The 15954-nt window shown below is 34.4% G+C and overlaps 3 protein-coding genes across 4 annotated transcripts; all 3 read left to right on the top strand.

Moving 5' to 3' along the window:
* The first annotated feature begins 703 nt into the window (after nt 1-703).
* Nucleotides 704-2838, top strand: LOC129284502 (geraniol 8-hydroxylase-like). Of its 2 annotated transcripts, XM_054920008.1 has the most exons (3): nt 704-889; nt 1064-1897; nt 1970-2838. In XM_054920008.1, exons 2-3 carry the CDS (start codon nt 1214-1216, stop codon nt 2588-2590), a joined length of 1305 nt encoding a protein of 434 aa, XP_054775983.1. In that variant the 5' UTR covers nt 704-889; nt 1064-1213; the 3' UTR covers nt 2591-2838. The 2 variants fall into 2 exon arrangements, with proteins under 2 accessions (XP_054775983.1, XP_054775981.1); XM_054920006.1 differs by lacking the exon at nt 704-889 and having other exon boundaries at nt 896-1897.
* Nucleotides 2839-9801: 6963 nt separating this feature from the next.
* On the top strand, nt 9802-11341 carry LOC129322022 (geraniol 8-hydroxylase-like). Its single transcript, XM_054968052.1, has 2 exons — nt 9802-10638; nt 10730-11341. The coding sequence occupies exons 1-2, from the start codon at nt 9802-9804 to the stop codon at nt 11339-11341; spliced, it is 1449 nt and encodes a 482-aa protein (XP_054824027.1).
* Nucleotides 11342-13301: 1960 nt separating this feature from the next.
* Nucleotides 13302-14893, top strand: LOC129322698 (probable sugar phosphate/phosphate translocator At1g12500). The gene has a single exon (XM_054969035.1). It carries the CDS (start codon nt 13482-13484, stop codon nt 14547-14549), a length of 1068 nt encoding a protein of 355 aa, XP_054825010.1. The 5' UTR covers nt 13302-13481; the 3' UTR covers nt 14550-14893.
* The last annotated feature ends 1061 nt before the right edge of the window (nt 14894-15954 follow it).

The raw sequence follows: 15954 nt of genomic DNA, 5'->3' as shown, positions 1-15954 counted from the left end.
CTTTATCATTTCATTTCACAATTAATATCAAAGCAGGTCCCAAGTCTTGCAGTGAAATATCAAAAATCTTAAAGTTCTATTTTTCATTATCTTTGGAAAAGGATCTTGAATGAAATTTTCCCTTTATTTTTTTCATATACTGTACCCTCTATATATATATATATATATATATATTACATTTTATTTTAATATTTTAAATTTTAAATTCATTTTATGTTATTTTTAAACATGTCCAAGAGTAAAATTTTTTAATTCAACCAAGTAAATTTTAACCCACAATTTCATCATACCTAAATACAAGTATTATTTTATAAAAAAATCGTTTATAAAATAATTTATTATTATTTTTTAATTGTTAATATGTAAATGAATTTGTTGCCTGCCCAGGTCGACACTGCATGCACAACCTTGATAAATACGAACCAGAAATAAAATCCATTACACTCCATTCCCTCCCCCCTCCCCCTCCAATTCATTCTCTTCATTCTTTGGTTGCCCGTGTCACTTGAATTAGCAGAAGATTTTTGTTCTTCGCTAATTTTAGACCTTTCAAGCCGGTATGCGTCCAAATTCGGAGGTCTATTTCATTGTGACAAATTCGGTTAGATATTTTCAAAGAATTTAAACACCCATGTGCATCTCTTCAATTTATTCAATTACACCTGCCTTCCTGCTTGCCGCGTGTGGCCAGAGTCTCTCGCAGAAATGGATTTTCCTTTTTTGGTAGATAAGGCTAGCAAAAGTTAGAAACAGTAACTAAACAAGGAGAAAATTAACTACCGTGGGACATGCCCCTACTTTTATCAAACGAAAGGAGAGGGTTACATCCTCTAGGAGCTTCATCAATATAAATCCAACCACAGGAGAGATCTTCGGCTAATTTAGCCAGGTAATCCGCGCAGCTCATGGCCTCTCTTGGAGCATATAGGAGCTTGTAGTCCTTGTGTACAAAGAACATTCCTTATACTTCAGCTATGTCATCATAAAAAGGAAGGCAGAAGCAGAAATGGATTTTCTAATTTACATACTTTTGCTAATTATCTTCCTCTGCGTTTTCATCCAGTTTCTGCCTCTGCCACATGGAAGAAGCAACAGAGGAAACTGCAAGCTTCCTCCAGGTCCTCCTCCTTTTCCCATAATCGGAAACCTGCTCGAACTTGGGGACAAGCCGCACAAGCGTTTGGCCGAGCTAGCCAACGTTTACGGCCCAGTCATGAGTCTCCAGCTTGGCCAGGTCACCGCCATCGTCATCACTTCCGCTGATATGGCCAAAAGTGTTCTCCTAACCCATGACCAGTTCTTCTCGAATCGGACCGTTCCCGACGCCATGACAGCTCTCAACCATCATGAATATAGCTTGCCCTTCCTTCCCGTTTCCCCTCGCTGGCGAGCCCTAAGGAAGATATGCAACAATCAGCTATTCGGCAACAAGGTTCTTGATGCCAGCCAAGATCTCAGGCGTCACAAGGTGCAGCAACTTCTCCAAGAGGTCCATGAAAGCAGTGAGGTCGCTGAAGCTGTGGATATCGGGAGAGCGGCTTTCAAAACTACAATCAATTTGTTGTCCAATACTTTTTTCTCTGTGGATTTGGTTCACTCTGTTGGCACAGCCGGGGAGTTCAAGGATACAGTGGTTAATATCGTGAAAGAGATTGGAAAACCCAATGTGGCCGATTATTTTCCTGTACTCAGGAAGCTTGATCCACTGGGGGTCAGAAGTCGCACCGCTATTCATTTCGGCAAGATGCTAGATGTCTTCCACTGCTTGGTTACTCAACGCTTGAAGCTCAGAGAAGCCACCGGTTCACTCCCCAGCAACGACATACTAGACTCCCTGCTTTCTGATGAAGAGAACAGGCAAGAGATGGACGGAGAGAGGATTCAACGCTTATCACTGGTATTTAATATGTTGGTATTTAATCTGATTTTTATTATTGCAGTGAAATAATTAGTATGTCTGGTTATGCAGGACCTATTTGTGGCTGGGAGTGACACGACATCATCTACGCTAGAATGGGGCATGGCTGAGCTGCTCAGGAACCCAGAGGCAATGTCAAAAGCAAAAGTAGAGCTGCAGGAAACCATCGGTAAAGGAAAACCGGTGGAGGAATCAGATATAGGTAAGCTCTCTTACTTGCAAGCAGTAGTGAAAGAGACGCTCCGATTGCACCCTCCGGCTCCACTTTTACTTCCTAGGAAAGCTGAGATCGACGTGGAACTGGGGGCCTATACAATCCCAAAGGACGCACAGGTTCTGGTTAATGTTTGGGCTCTTGGAAGGGATCCAAGAATGTGGAAGAATCCAGAGGAGTTTTCACCGGAGAGGTTCTTGGGTTCAGAAATTGACGTCAAAGGCCGAAATTTTGAGCTGATTCCGTTTGGTGCCGGCCGGAGGATCTGTCCTGGCCAAAATTTGGCTCTGAGAATGGTGTTCCTGGTGTTGGGTTCTCTGATAAATTGTTTCGAGTGGAAGCTGGAAGGTGGAAAGAAACCAGAGGATATGGACATGGATGATAAATTTGGACTTACCTTGCAGAAGGCTCAGCCGGTGCTGGCGGTACCGTATAGAGCCAACGATCTTTGTCGCTAATCCAAAAATATACAGATTTGCCTGCCTATGCATGTTCGGAGATCGAAAGATGTTAGCCACGAAAAAGGAATCTTTATCAACTGTATTTGGAGTTGGAGATATCTTATAAGACAACCTATGAATACGGCGTTTGGAGATGGATTCGGTTCGTTGGAGAGAGTCCTTGTGTTACATGGCGTCTATATACTAAATTATGTAAAAAATCACTTGAGTCCAATATTATTTATAAAATATCACCGTTGAACTCAGTCTTGGACTTCGTATCAGATTTAGACTAAATTTTCTTTGTCATTTTTTTTTTAAGCAAAAATTGTTTCCGTCATTTCATTTTTTTTTTGAGCAAAAATTTTCATTGTCATTTCAAATTCAAACTTTTTCTTTGCTTACATTTAAAATATTTTTAAATTTGATGTTTTTAATTTTATATATCACATGCAACGTATGGCTCAAATTTTTTGTTATTATAATAATAGAGCTAGCAAAACTAGCCAAACCCATTTAACTAACCTGTGTAAACTTTAAAATAACTAAAGTTTGATTGTTGAATTAAAGAGTATAAATGAATTTCTGGTTAAAAGCGCTAGCCTTAATAGATTTAGAAATAAAAACGTTAGCTCTTTTATGTTTGATTATTTTTTTAAAAGAATTCAAGTTAAAATAAAAAAAAAATCTAATGTTTATCATACTTCATATCTTTTATCAACAACAACAATCACTTTTGATAATACATTTTATGTATATTTTAAATACTTCATCAATTAAATTTTTTATTTTCTAATCTTATTTTATTTTATTAGTATTTAAGTGATATTTCTTTAATCCTTTACAAATTATAATGTATGATTATCAAGACAATTATATGAGCATGTATGATTTTTTTTTTAATGGAGTATGAACTAGCAAATTATTTAAGTAAATCAATACTAAGTCTCATAATTATATTTGAAAGAATTACATAAGAACAATTAACATTAATTTTCAATTATTTCAAAGATAACTGTTGACATTCTTAGTATTCCAATCACTATTATAGCTAATGAATTATTTTTTAGTATTGATTTTCATATTTTGGCAAAATATTAAAGTTCTCTTCTTTCAAATAATGTTAAGCTTATTATTTATACTCATAATTGGTTACATAATTTTGATAACATTGTTATGATGTTAAATTAAATGTTTAAAATTTATAGATTTGTTGTAGATTTACTTAGATTCATTTTTAAACTTAATTTTATGTGTAACATCATTTTTTGAAATTACAAGTATATTTATCAGGGTTTTAAATTTAAAAAAAATATATTAGGGTTGAGGTCCGCATGGCCAGCCCTACAATCCTAAAAGCTGAGATCGGGCTTCAAAATCAAGAATTCTAAGACAATTGCAACTTGTTGGGCCAAGCCCTTTCAAGTTTTGGCGTTTCAATGGTTGGTGCTTTAGAGTTGGGCTGATCTTCTTTATGCAACCGTTTATAGTTTATGAAAATACAAAATATCATAAATTCAACTTATTTCGCAATAAAAGTGTTATTCATTCTCTAATCAGCTCAGGTCAAGCTCGTGCGTGCGTGCGAAAGGCATCGTCCATGTGTCGGCCTTATAAAAATAAATCAGATTTCTTCCGATGATATAGCGGGAAAATGAGAAGTGAATCTAAAAAGATCTCATTCGGCGGGGATCTTTTGTCCGTGATTGACAGGAGAGTTTCAGGACTTCAGATGATTTGGTTTTGAATTGATTAACAAGTAAAATTTGATGCTGAATGGTTATTATACAAAAATAATAATATTAATTTTTGTTGCAATAACTATCTGACATATTTTTTATAAATTACACATATTGAGAAAATGTGTAAAGAGCTATAATATTTGATTTTGATCAATTTACAATTCATGACAACTTAAACTTACTATTTCGGTTCAGTGTTAAATTGGAAGAATTCTTTTAAAAGCATCATGTTAAAAGTTAGAAGGTATTTTATATATTTTAAAATACAATTGATACATTTTTTGAAAAAAAAACAAGAATATAATTAATAAGATTTTTTAATTGAAAAAACATGCTAAGTAGAATGAACATGAAAAGAATAAATGATAGGAAAAATGATAAAAAATTCTTTTGAAACATGTGATTGGCAATGAAACCTCATAGAATGTCATAATGCTTTTTAAATTCCTCTAGACCTTTATGGTATTAAGGGTTTTCAGTGAAATGATTAAAATACCTTGGTTTAAAATAAAATTAATAATAGCTCTAATCCAAAAAAATAATAATCAATAATTACTTTATTTTAGGCACTGACAACTCTTCTTTTACCAATAATTATAATAAAACAAGTAATTACAACTTTAATCTTCTATGCAAATTTCTTTAGCGAAATAAAAAATTGTATAGAAAACGTTATAATTGATTGTTCTGTTTTAGTTATTACTATAAAAAAAGTAGTCATTTACTTAAACTAAGGTACATAGTTTAGTATATTTAATAGTTACGTATATTTATAACACTTTACTTTCAATGAAACAAAAAACTGCATAGGAGAATGTATAATTACTAATTCTATTTTCATTATTAATGATAAAAAATAGTCATTGTTTAAATAAAAATTATAACTAACATTTAGCTACTTAGACTTTATTGAATGAAAAATTTATATAAAAAAATTATAATTATTTATTTCATTTTAGTAGTCTTCTTATATTGTAAAATCCGTTGAGGGTACTGTAGATTTACAGTTGTTTGAATAGTAAAGTTCCTTTCTTGCCTTCTATTTTCATTTTTCATTTTTTATTTTTTATTTTTCATGAGCTATCCTTCCCAATTATTGGCCCTTCACCTTCCCTCATGTTCTTTTTTGCGTCCACGGCCTTCTTCGCCCACTTTGCTTCTTCTCCATCTTTTGTTATTTCTTCTTTATGATCTAAATTCTTTTCTTTTTCTTAAATTATTTATATTCAGTTAACATTAAATAACAATTAAGTTATCACACGGGTTGAATTCTAGTTGTTAAGAAAAAAAATTCATTATTTAAATTAAAATAATTAATATTTATAGTGCTTGAATTTCAATGAATAAAAAAATTACACATAAAAAGTTATGATTATTTGTTTCCTTTAGCCACATATATTTGAGGGGTGCATTTTGGAAGAAATTACATGAAAGTGGTACAAATTTTGATATTTTACTCCCTCTAGTCATAGGATTTTGTACCCCAATGAATCTCGATCATTTTTATTTGTATATTTTAACTAATTCAATAATACTTGATAACTTATTTTTGATTTTTATTGTTGATATGTACAACGATATTTAATCTAAAAGATATATTTATCTATTAGTTTTATTTTTTCTAACGTTAACAATGATTTTACATATTATCATTGGAATGGTTAAAAAAATCTCTTATTTTTTGCTCCAAAGATTGTAAAAAGTAGGCGGCACTATTAAAATAATAATTTAGCATGGTTATATTTAATGGAATACTTTTAATAACATCAACAATAAAATTGTTATATACTTATTACAAAGGAAAAAAAAAACTCAATTAAAAAATAACTATAAAATATGTGTTTTTAATTTAAAATTATTATTTTTGAGTTTTAAATGTTAAAAAACATACCGTACCCCCAGACTCAAGGTCTTAGTTTTGCTACTGCTTTCGTTCTAGTCATTGTAAACAAAAAATCATTATTTAAATTAAAATAGTCATTGATGTTTACTTTTTGACACTAGAGCAACTACTTTTCTATTTTAAATTAGCGGTATTTTTATAAATTTATCAAAAATCATTAATGTTGAAAGGGTCTACAAGGGCTTGAGAAAAATTGTAGTATTTCATAGGATCTTATTGTCATGCACATGCTTAAAAAGATTTTTTTTATGTCTTTTTCCCTAATGATTTAAATTAACTAATTCATTGGGTAACATAAATTAGCTAAAAGTATTTTTAAATGAACGGATGGATTATAATATATAAGAAAACATACATGTGAAATATAAGTAGTACATACATAAGTTAAGAGACATTTGATTCAGTTGATTGAGGAAATTACATCATTTTATTTTGAAGTCTCGAATTCAAGCCTCAAAATATATAATTATATTATATAAATAGGCCAAATACATTTTAGCTGTACTCATGAAATCATTGCTATCAATAAGAGTCCCATACAACAAAGTTTCAAGTTAGTTTGACGATAATACCTTCAGGTTTTAAGGATGCCAAATGATACAATAGAAAAAATAATAGATACATTTATGCATATAATATGTTTGCTTTGCATGAAAATAGGACCAAGAAATGGAAAAGGAAAGGGGAAATGAATTTTCCTTTGCTTGCTTGACACCAAACTTGATTCCAAGGAAGCTATTTTCAAGGAGAAGGCAATAATTTGGATTCTTGAGGTAGAGCCAAGGAAACTTTGAACCCAAAATTTAGGACTATTATGTCCTTATTAAAATTTCACAATTCCAAACATGCCCTTGTAAAATAAACCCAATCCTTTGACCATTTTTCACTTTGTACTATCTAGGAGGGGAGCTACAAAGCGGACGTTGACACAACAGAGTAAAGATATAGGCCAGCTATAAGGTGGACATCATCTTGACAGAGGTCTAAAGACCTATTTGAGTTATACAGCGAACGTTTAATGTGATAGTGATAAAGAAGGTGAGAAGTTGGGTGAATTGTGATTCAATTGTGAAGAGATCAAAAGTTCATCTTCATCTTAAACCAAGATTAAGATTGCAAATTGTGAAGAAGAAATTAAGGCATATTGTGATTCAGATCAAAGGTTCGAAAGTCATTATAACCTATATTTAAAGGTTTAAAGATTCTATAGTTTGTGCTCCATCAATTCAACTTATTTTTTTAATATTTTTAACTTGCATAAGATCTTGAGGTAGAGCCAAGGAAACTATGAACCCAAACTTTAGGACCATTATGTCCTTATTAAAATTTCACAATTTCAAATATACCCTTCTAAAATAAACCTAATCCTTCAACCATTTTTCACTTTGCTCTATCTAAGAGGGGAGCCACAGAGAGAACATCAGCATGATAGAGGAAAGATGTAGGCAAGCTATGAGGTGGACATCATCATGATAGAGGTTTAAAGACCTATTTGAGCTATACAGTGAATGTTTAACGTGATGGCAATGAAGAAGACAAGAAGTTGGGTAAACTGTGATTCAATTGTGACAAGATTAAAAGTTCATCTTCATCTTAAACTTTGATTAAGATTGCAAATTGTGGAGAAGATGAGCAATTAAGGCATATTGTGATCCAAATCGAACGTTTGAAAGTCACAACAACTTATAATTGAAGGTTTAAAGATTTTGTAGTTTTTACTCCATCAATTCTACATTTTTTTTATGTTTTCAACTTGTATTAGATCTAATGTGCATTGCAGATCTCACGTCTAAGGGCTGTTCTTGTTCATGCTTTTAAAATCTATTTGTTGTATTAGCCTTCTATAATTCAGATTTTTTTTGTTAGATAACTTGAATTTTTAGGTTGAGTTCTAGTAAATTTTTGCCTCGAAAAGCTGGGAGAACAAGGGGGAGGAATGAGGAGGTGAAGAAGATGATGACATTGTTGACTTTTTATATTGAGTTAATGATTATTTTTACTCCTAAATTATACATAAAAGATTATAAATGACTTTAAACTTAATTATAGGTCAATTCTACTTATTAATTTTAAAGATTCACTTTTTCATCATCTTGTTATTTTTTTAACGTTAATTGACTATTAGTTAGCACCACATTATATTTTTTTAATATTTTTTATTATAAAATATTTAAATTAAAGATGCTCATTGACTTTTCGAATAAAAGTTGAGAGACAAAAATATTTTTTAATCAGATAAAAATATTTAAAAAATGGTGGGACTCACTAATGACTAATGGATGTTAGGTGTTTTTAATGTCAGGGTGATGGCAGAATGAATCTTTAATGTTGAAAGACAAAGTTGACTTATAGTTAAGTTTAGAAGTTTAACCTTTTTGTATTATAAGACATAAATAAAATAAAAATAACATGATGATTCCATGCATTTCTTTCTATCATGCCAAATGAAGTTTAAAATATATTTTCACATATTTTCTAATTCCGCTTGCTATTCAATATCCAGCTCCATTTCTCTTAAATGGTTCTAATGAACCAAACAGGGACTAAGGTACTAAATAGTGTATTAATTATATTTTTTTAAGTATTATTCTCATTTAAATTCATGAACTATAAAAGTATACTCTATCTAATGCAAAATTTTTAAAAAAACTCAATAAAGATTAAATTAAAAATTTATTACCAAATCAATGAATTGATCATCTCTCTAATTTTAGAGAAATAGTTAAAGGAAAAATTTTAGGTGGGGAACCTTGACCCAATATAATGAAAAAGAGGATCCCAGAATTTTTAAAATTTCACTAAAAGACCTCGTATGAAATTTCTTCTGAATTTATAATAGAAATGATAAAATTATCCTCATTTAAATGAATAACATAAATGACTTGTTCATTTTCATACTATATATTATTTATTTACATATGAAATATTGTCTATTTTTTCTACTTCACTTGCTTATGACTCTTGAAATGAAATCAAGTAAAAGTATACTTATAAACAAGTGAAGTACAAAAACGAATAATATTCAGTAAATAAATGAGTAGCATATAATAGAAACGAATAAATTATTTATACTGTTTATTTAAATAAAGATAATTTTATTATTTTTTCATAAATTTAAAAGAAATTTCGTACGAATCCCTCAATAAAATTTTAAAAATTTTGAAATTTTTTAATATTATTTTGAATTAATGGTCTCCTGAAATTTTCCCATAGTCAAAAAGTCTCTTGTAATATGATATCTACATAACGTCCGAGGTGGATGGTCAAAAGAAACCTCCTGTTAATGCAATTGGAACTGTTCAATGCTTCTTCTCACCATTAATGCACATTAAATGAATTACGAAGTGTGTGCCAATGTAGATTTAATGCAAAGACTCCACAGCAAAAAGGAAAATTAATACAGAGACCCACGTCAATTAAAGTTTAAAAACATGACAGTGACACCGATATTGGCATACAGCCAAGCCACGGCAACCATATAACAGGAGACCCTTATTCCTGTGAGTTCGAGCTTCATCGAGTCGGTAAAGAAGATGGAGTTAGTATATGTCCTCTTAATCCTCCTACTGGTATTCTCCTGCACCATGGTTCAAGCCCTTCGTCCTAAAAGAAACGAGAGAGCAAAGTGCAAGCTTCCACCGGGCCCTACTCCGTTGCCGATCATCGGAAACATCCTCCAACTCGGCGAACAGCCACACAAGTCCTTGGCCACACTCGCTGCGATTCATGGCCCCATCATGAGCTTAAAACTCGGCCTAATGACCACCATTATCGTCTCTTCCGCAGAAATCGCCAAACAAGTCTTGCAAACCCATGATCACCTCTTGTCTAACCGTACCATTCCCCATGCTATAACGGGTCAAAACCACCACGAGTTCAGTCTGCCTTTCATGCCCACCACACCTCGTTGGCGATTCCTGAGGAAAATATGCAACAATCTCTTATTCTCCAGTAAGATTCTCGACACCACTCAGAAACGAAGGAGCTGGAAAGTGCAGGAGTTGCTCACTCGTATCCATCAGAGCAGCCTAACTGGTGAAGCAATAGAGATAGGAAGATCTACTTTCATGACTGTAGTCAATATGTTGTCGAACTCCGTTTGTTCTCTGGATTTGGTTCACGCTGACACAGTGAACGAGTTCAAAGAGTTAGAGTCGGATGTCATGAAAGAGGTTGGAAGACCAAACGTGGCAGATTACTTTCCTATTCTAAAGATGGTGGATCCACTGGGCATCAAAAGGCGCATGCATGTTTACTTCGGGAAGGTGTTGAAGATAATTCATGACCTGGTTGACCATAGGTTACAGTTGAGACAAGAAACAAGTAATGTCACTGACAACGACATGTTGGACGGCCTCCTCCGTATTTCTGAAGATGACACCCGCCAACTGAACACAACCATGATCGAACGTTTGTTAATGGTATGTCACCTTTAACTGGAATATATTATGCTAGTTAATCTTTATTGTTACATTGGAGACATTTACCACGAGTAACTTTGGTTTTGGACAGGATCTATTTCTCGCAGGATCAGATACAACTACATCTACATTAGAATGGGCAATGACCGAGTTAATAAGAAACCCGGAAGCCATGTCAAAGGCAAAAGCAGAGCTAGAGCTTACAGTAGGCAAAGGAAACCCGGTAGAAGAAAATGACATGGATAGACTCCCATACTTGCTAGCAGTATTAAAGGAGACCTTTCGTTTACACCCTGTAGTTCCACTTTTACTCCCTCGGAGAGCAGAGGAAGACGTAGAGCTATGCGGATACGTTATCCCGAAGGGAGCACAAGTTCTGGTGAATATTTGGGCTATTGGGAGGGATCCGAGCATATGGAACGAACCAGATGTGTTTAACGCAGAGAGGTTTTTGGGGTCAGAAATTGATGTTAAAGGTCGACACTTTGAGCTCGCACCATTTGGTGCTGGGCGACGAATATGTCCTGGCTTGCCCTTGGCCATGAAGATGCTGGTGCTCATCTTGGGCTCGCTTATTAACTCGTTTGACTGGGAGCTTGAAGATGGCATGACCCCTGAGGATAAGGATATGGAAGATAAATTTGGCATTGTCATGGAAAAGGCTAAACCCCTGCGAGCTGTTCCTGTTAGATTAAGCAAGTAGCGCAGTGACGTGTCTCCGTTCGTGCCTCTGAAACATGTTGACTCCCCTGAGAGATCGGAACAATGAAGTAATGAATGTTATATAATAAATTCCCTTTGGAACGAAAAGTTGGTTAAGATCAAAGTGAGATTGCATTGGAACATGATAGGATGGCGACAATATAGATCATTCACCCGCAAGACATATTCGTCCTGGGGGAGAATTGCACCTAAATCCTACGTGAAAAAATTTATTAATAAGAGGTCCTATGATATTAATAAAATATTTTTAAATTTTAAATTTTAATGCATTTATAATTTGATTAAGAATATTTATAATATTTTCTACTTTTAAATTTTATGCATTTACAATTTTAATTAAAAATATTTATAACTTAGCAACGGAGCATTTACAACTTATTATTTTTCTTTGTAAGTTGTAATTATTAATTGCTCAGTTATAAATATCTTTAATCAAATTGTAACTTGTACATAATTTAGGATTTGAGAATATTTTATAATTTTTATGAACCTCTTGATAATACATTTCTTTTTGTATGACCTAAATATAATTTTGCCAAAAAAATTGCACGGCATGGTATATAAATTTATTTATTTATTTATATCTCTGTTATAAAGTAACAAGATCAATTTAAAAAATTGGCTTGTGTTGGAAATTCTATTCTATTCCATGGAAATATTTATAATGTTTAATATATTTATTTAATAATTACTTGATGAGAAATATTTGAATGTTATTATTTTGGGAGAATCACATCCAACTATTTTTAAAAAGAAATATTCATAGATAAAAATCAATATCAAAATTATTTGTTATTAAAATGTTAATAATAATTTGTTTTTTTTAAATGGTAACTTAGTTGTTAATTATTATTTATGAATAATTCTCATAAAAGATCTTTGAATGTGAGCCCCTCCATTATTTTAGTTAAAGACGAGTATGAAATTTTATATTGAAAAAAATATTTTTCACATCATCACGTTTTGTTTCATTCTTTCTCTGTCCTATTATATTGCGTGTTTTTACCAGGGAGCGTGGCCCCAACTACCATTTAAATATATCGCGGACGAAGCTAGACTTAATTGCCTTTTTGCTGACCTGTTAGCTAGATTTTCTTCCTATATTGAGAGTAATTTTCGTCTTTTTTATCATCCTCGACCTGTGCTCTTGGAGGTGGTGGGTGATGATGGAGATTAATTGCCTTTTGACTCTTGTTATTGTTAGTGAAGTTCCAGTTTCTTTTTTTTTTAAAAAAACCTTATAATTGTTGAAAGAGGCTTTGTTTGTTTGAACCATGTAAAAGTAGGCTTTGTAAAAAGTGGTAGAAACATCGCAATCTTGGGACTTTGGTTTTAAGCCCATGACCAAGTGGGGCGCTTCGCTTTCCGAGGCCCAAATGATGGAAAGAGAAGAATGCGATCAGCAGGGCCGGCTGACAGCTCACTGTTGGGGACTAGACATTTACAAGATCCAAAGAAACGCATCAAACGGTTATGATAAAATAAAATACAAAAACGAATGCAAGAAAAATGAATAGATCCAAATCACAAGAAAAGATTTCCTGTGTTTGCAAGAAAACTCACATGGACGGAAGCAAGCGACGCTTGTTTATTACTACAATGCGTGGCGACCAGAGTCAAAGGTGGTGGATTGTGAAAACAAGAACGAGAGTAAGGTAGAATGTAGTCAGAATAGGCACTTACGATGCCACAAAAAGGGTAATACTAATACCCACATTGACAGCAATAACGCGATAAAGATTGTCCATTGGAGGACACCGACACAGTCTTTCCCCACCTTGGTGCCTCTCCCTTGGACAACGGTCCCCATTCTGTGTTGTTAATTAATTCATTTCCCATCCAACGCATCTGCTTCGGTCAGCCACGCCAATTCCAAAGCCTCGCCCTTGGATCTCAAGCGCCTTCTTTATTCCTCCTTCCTTTATCTGCATATCATTATTTATTCGTCCCTCTCCCCTCCCCACCACTCCTCTCTCACCTCTCTGCGTCTTAGATCTGAAGTCTTCTGCACCTCCTCCTCCTTCCCTCTCTCTCTCTCTCCCCGCCCGCCTGCTCGGGCATAGGATTTTTTGGAGAGAGCACATCGGGATTATTTGGTTTCTCTTGTTTGTCCATTGGCGATGGTGGAGGCTCAGACATGGACTACCAGGAGAATGAGCAATCCCAGGTTGCTGGATACGGCGGCGACTGACCAGCTCCTCGACATTCCGGCCACCCCTCCTGGAGATGTTCGCAACAACGCTTACAGTTTCGGATCCCGCCTCTCCCCTAATCTATCCACTGCACTCATCATTGCTTCTTGGTATTTCTCCAACATCGGTGTTCTCCTTCTCAACAAGTACCTCCTCAGCTTCTATGGCTATCGTTACCCCATCTTCCTCACAATGCTTCACATGTTATCCTGCGCCGCTTTCAGCTACCTCGCTATTCATTTCCTTGAACTTGTTCCTCTCCAGCAAATCCACTCCAAGAAACAATTTCTCAAGATCTTTGCTTTGAGTGCCATTTTTTGCTTTTCTGTTGTCTGTGGCAATACTTCATTGAGGTACCTTCCGGTTTCTTTCAACCAAGCTATTGGTGCTACTACTCCCTTCTTCACAGCTATATTCGCATTCTTGATTACTTGCAAGAAAGAATCTGGTGGGGTTTACTTGGCCCTCGTGCCTGTAGTTTTTGGGATTGTTTTAGCCAGTAACAGCGAGCCTTTGTTTCATTTATTTGGATTCTTGGTGTGTATTGGTTCCACTGCTGGGCGTGCCTTGAAATCTGTGGTTCAGGGCATTTTGTTGACCTCTGAGGCAGAGAAGCTTCACTCCATGAATTTGCTTCTCTACATGGCTCCGCTTGCAGCCTTGATATTGCTTCCCTTCACTCTCTACATTGAAGGAAATGTCGCGGCGGTGACGCTTGAAAAGGCTAGAGGTGATCCATTCATCCTGTTCTTGTTGATTGGGAATGCGACTGTGGCTTATCTGGTGAATCTGACGAATTTTCTGGTGACGAAACACACCAGCGCGTTGACGCTGCAAGTTCTGGGAAATGCCAAGGCAGCTGTGGCGGCCGTTGTTTCGGTTTTGATATTCAGAAATCCTGTCACAGTAATGGGAATGACGGGATTCGCCATTACCATCATGGGCGTGGTGCTTTACAGCGAGGCAAAGAAGAGATCCAAAGCTATGGCTCATTGACAATGATTCTCAACATTCTTTTGTTTATTTCCATAAACACGGTGCGCTTATTTTTATTTTTATATTGCACAATTTACCTCTGGTTTAACTCGATTTCTGTGAAAGATAGAAGGAATTGGATCAAATGACAGCAATTGGACTGTATAGGAAGAAGGTGAAAGGCATAGAATAATGTTCTTTTTCTCTATATTTGTTGTGGTTTAATATTCTTGGTAAAAGTGGTGAAGAGAACCCAAATTCTGTCTCTCTTTGCCGTGTGTAACTTTGTAATATGCTCGTTATCCATGGGCAACACACATAGAGGATTCAAAGACGAAAATCTTAAAAGTTCTATTTTTTTTCAATCTCGTACATATTCTGTTATTCTACGATTTGGAGCTTTTGCATATCTATATTCTTCGTATTTTGGCTTGTTTACAAGCTTGCAGGTGGTTTTGCTATAATATATTTAATCAAACAGCCTTCATTGTAATCTATCAAATTGTCACTTTGTTTGCTTCTGGAGGCTTGTTGTGGTCATCCTTGATCACAAGCTCATTTCTATGTTTGTTTATAAATGCAAAATCATTATGAAGCGAAATGTAAACTTGGTAATCTTGATGAACCCCAAAATCGTTTGTAGAAAATATAGCTTGGTTAATGCTAGACAAATGATCAAAATTAGGCACGCCTCAAATGGCCAGCGCAAGGTACTGGTTCTGCGTTCCAGATAAGCTTGTTGAGCACGTATATTGGTATTTGTATGTGTGCAGAGTGGCTTATGATAAAGGTAAGCTCGATGATTGATTTCTGGTCCTGTGGGTCAAAGCCTTTTTAAGTCTGATTATGCCTGTGCTTGAGGAACCATTAGTAATGATCAACTTCGAATGAGTGCATGAATAAGCTTTTACTTTTAGCTGTAAGAAAATTGTAATATTTGTTCTGTTGAAATCCTTAACTTGGAGGTGGAATATTATTATTAGCTGAATTAGCGAGAATGAATCTCACTTACATTCTTTGCTATTCCGGTTCAGTTCTACTGTGAATTTGTGATGGAGTTGAACCGAGCATGGAAAAAAGAAGCTTATCCTGAAGTCAAGGGAGCTTAAGTTAAGAGAATCTAGGTTGATTTTATGATATTTTTATCAACCACACAACATTTACGTGCTTTTTTACCTGATTTGTTGAGGAAAATGACAGTTGGAACTAGCACACGGTGAGGTCATTGTCCTTTTTTTTTTTTACTTACATTTCAAGTATGAGAAATACATTAAAGTCATATCATTTTCATTTTGGCAAAGATTATGATGTGTTGCCAAATGTGAATGGTTATAACGCTCACCAGTTTCTCCTGATCTCTGGTGTGTTTGACCCAATCTATTGACATTTCATTGGGTTTACTAGCATGCTATCTGCGTCAAGGCTG

This window comes from Prosopis cineraria, unplaced genomic scaffold (genome assembly GCF_029017545.1).
Source record: "Prosopis cineraria cultivar Desert tree isolate PC_DT_omini unplaced genomic scaffold, ASM2901754v1 PC10, whole genome shotgun sequence".
Classification (NCBI taxonomy): domain Eukaryota; kingdom Viridiplantae; phylum Streptophyta; class Magnoliopsida; order Fabales; family Fabaceae; genus Prosopis; species Prosopis cineraria.
The sequence above is the reverse complement of the archived record's forward strand: the minus strand, read 5'-3'. Positions and strand labels throughout refer to the sequence as shown.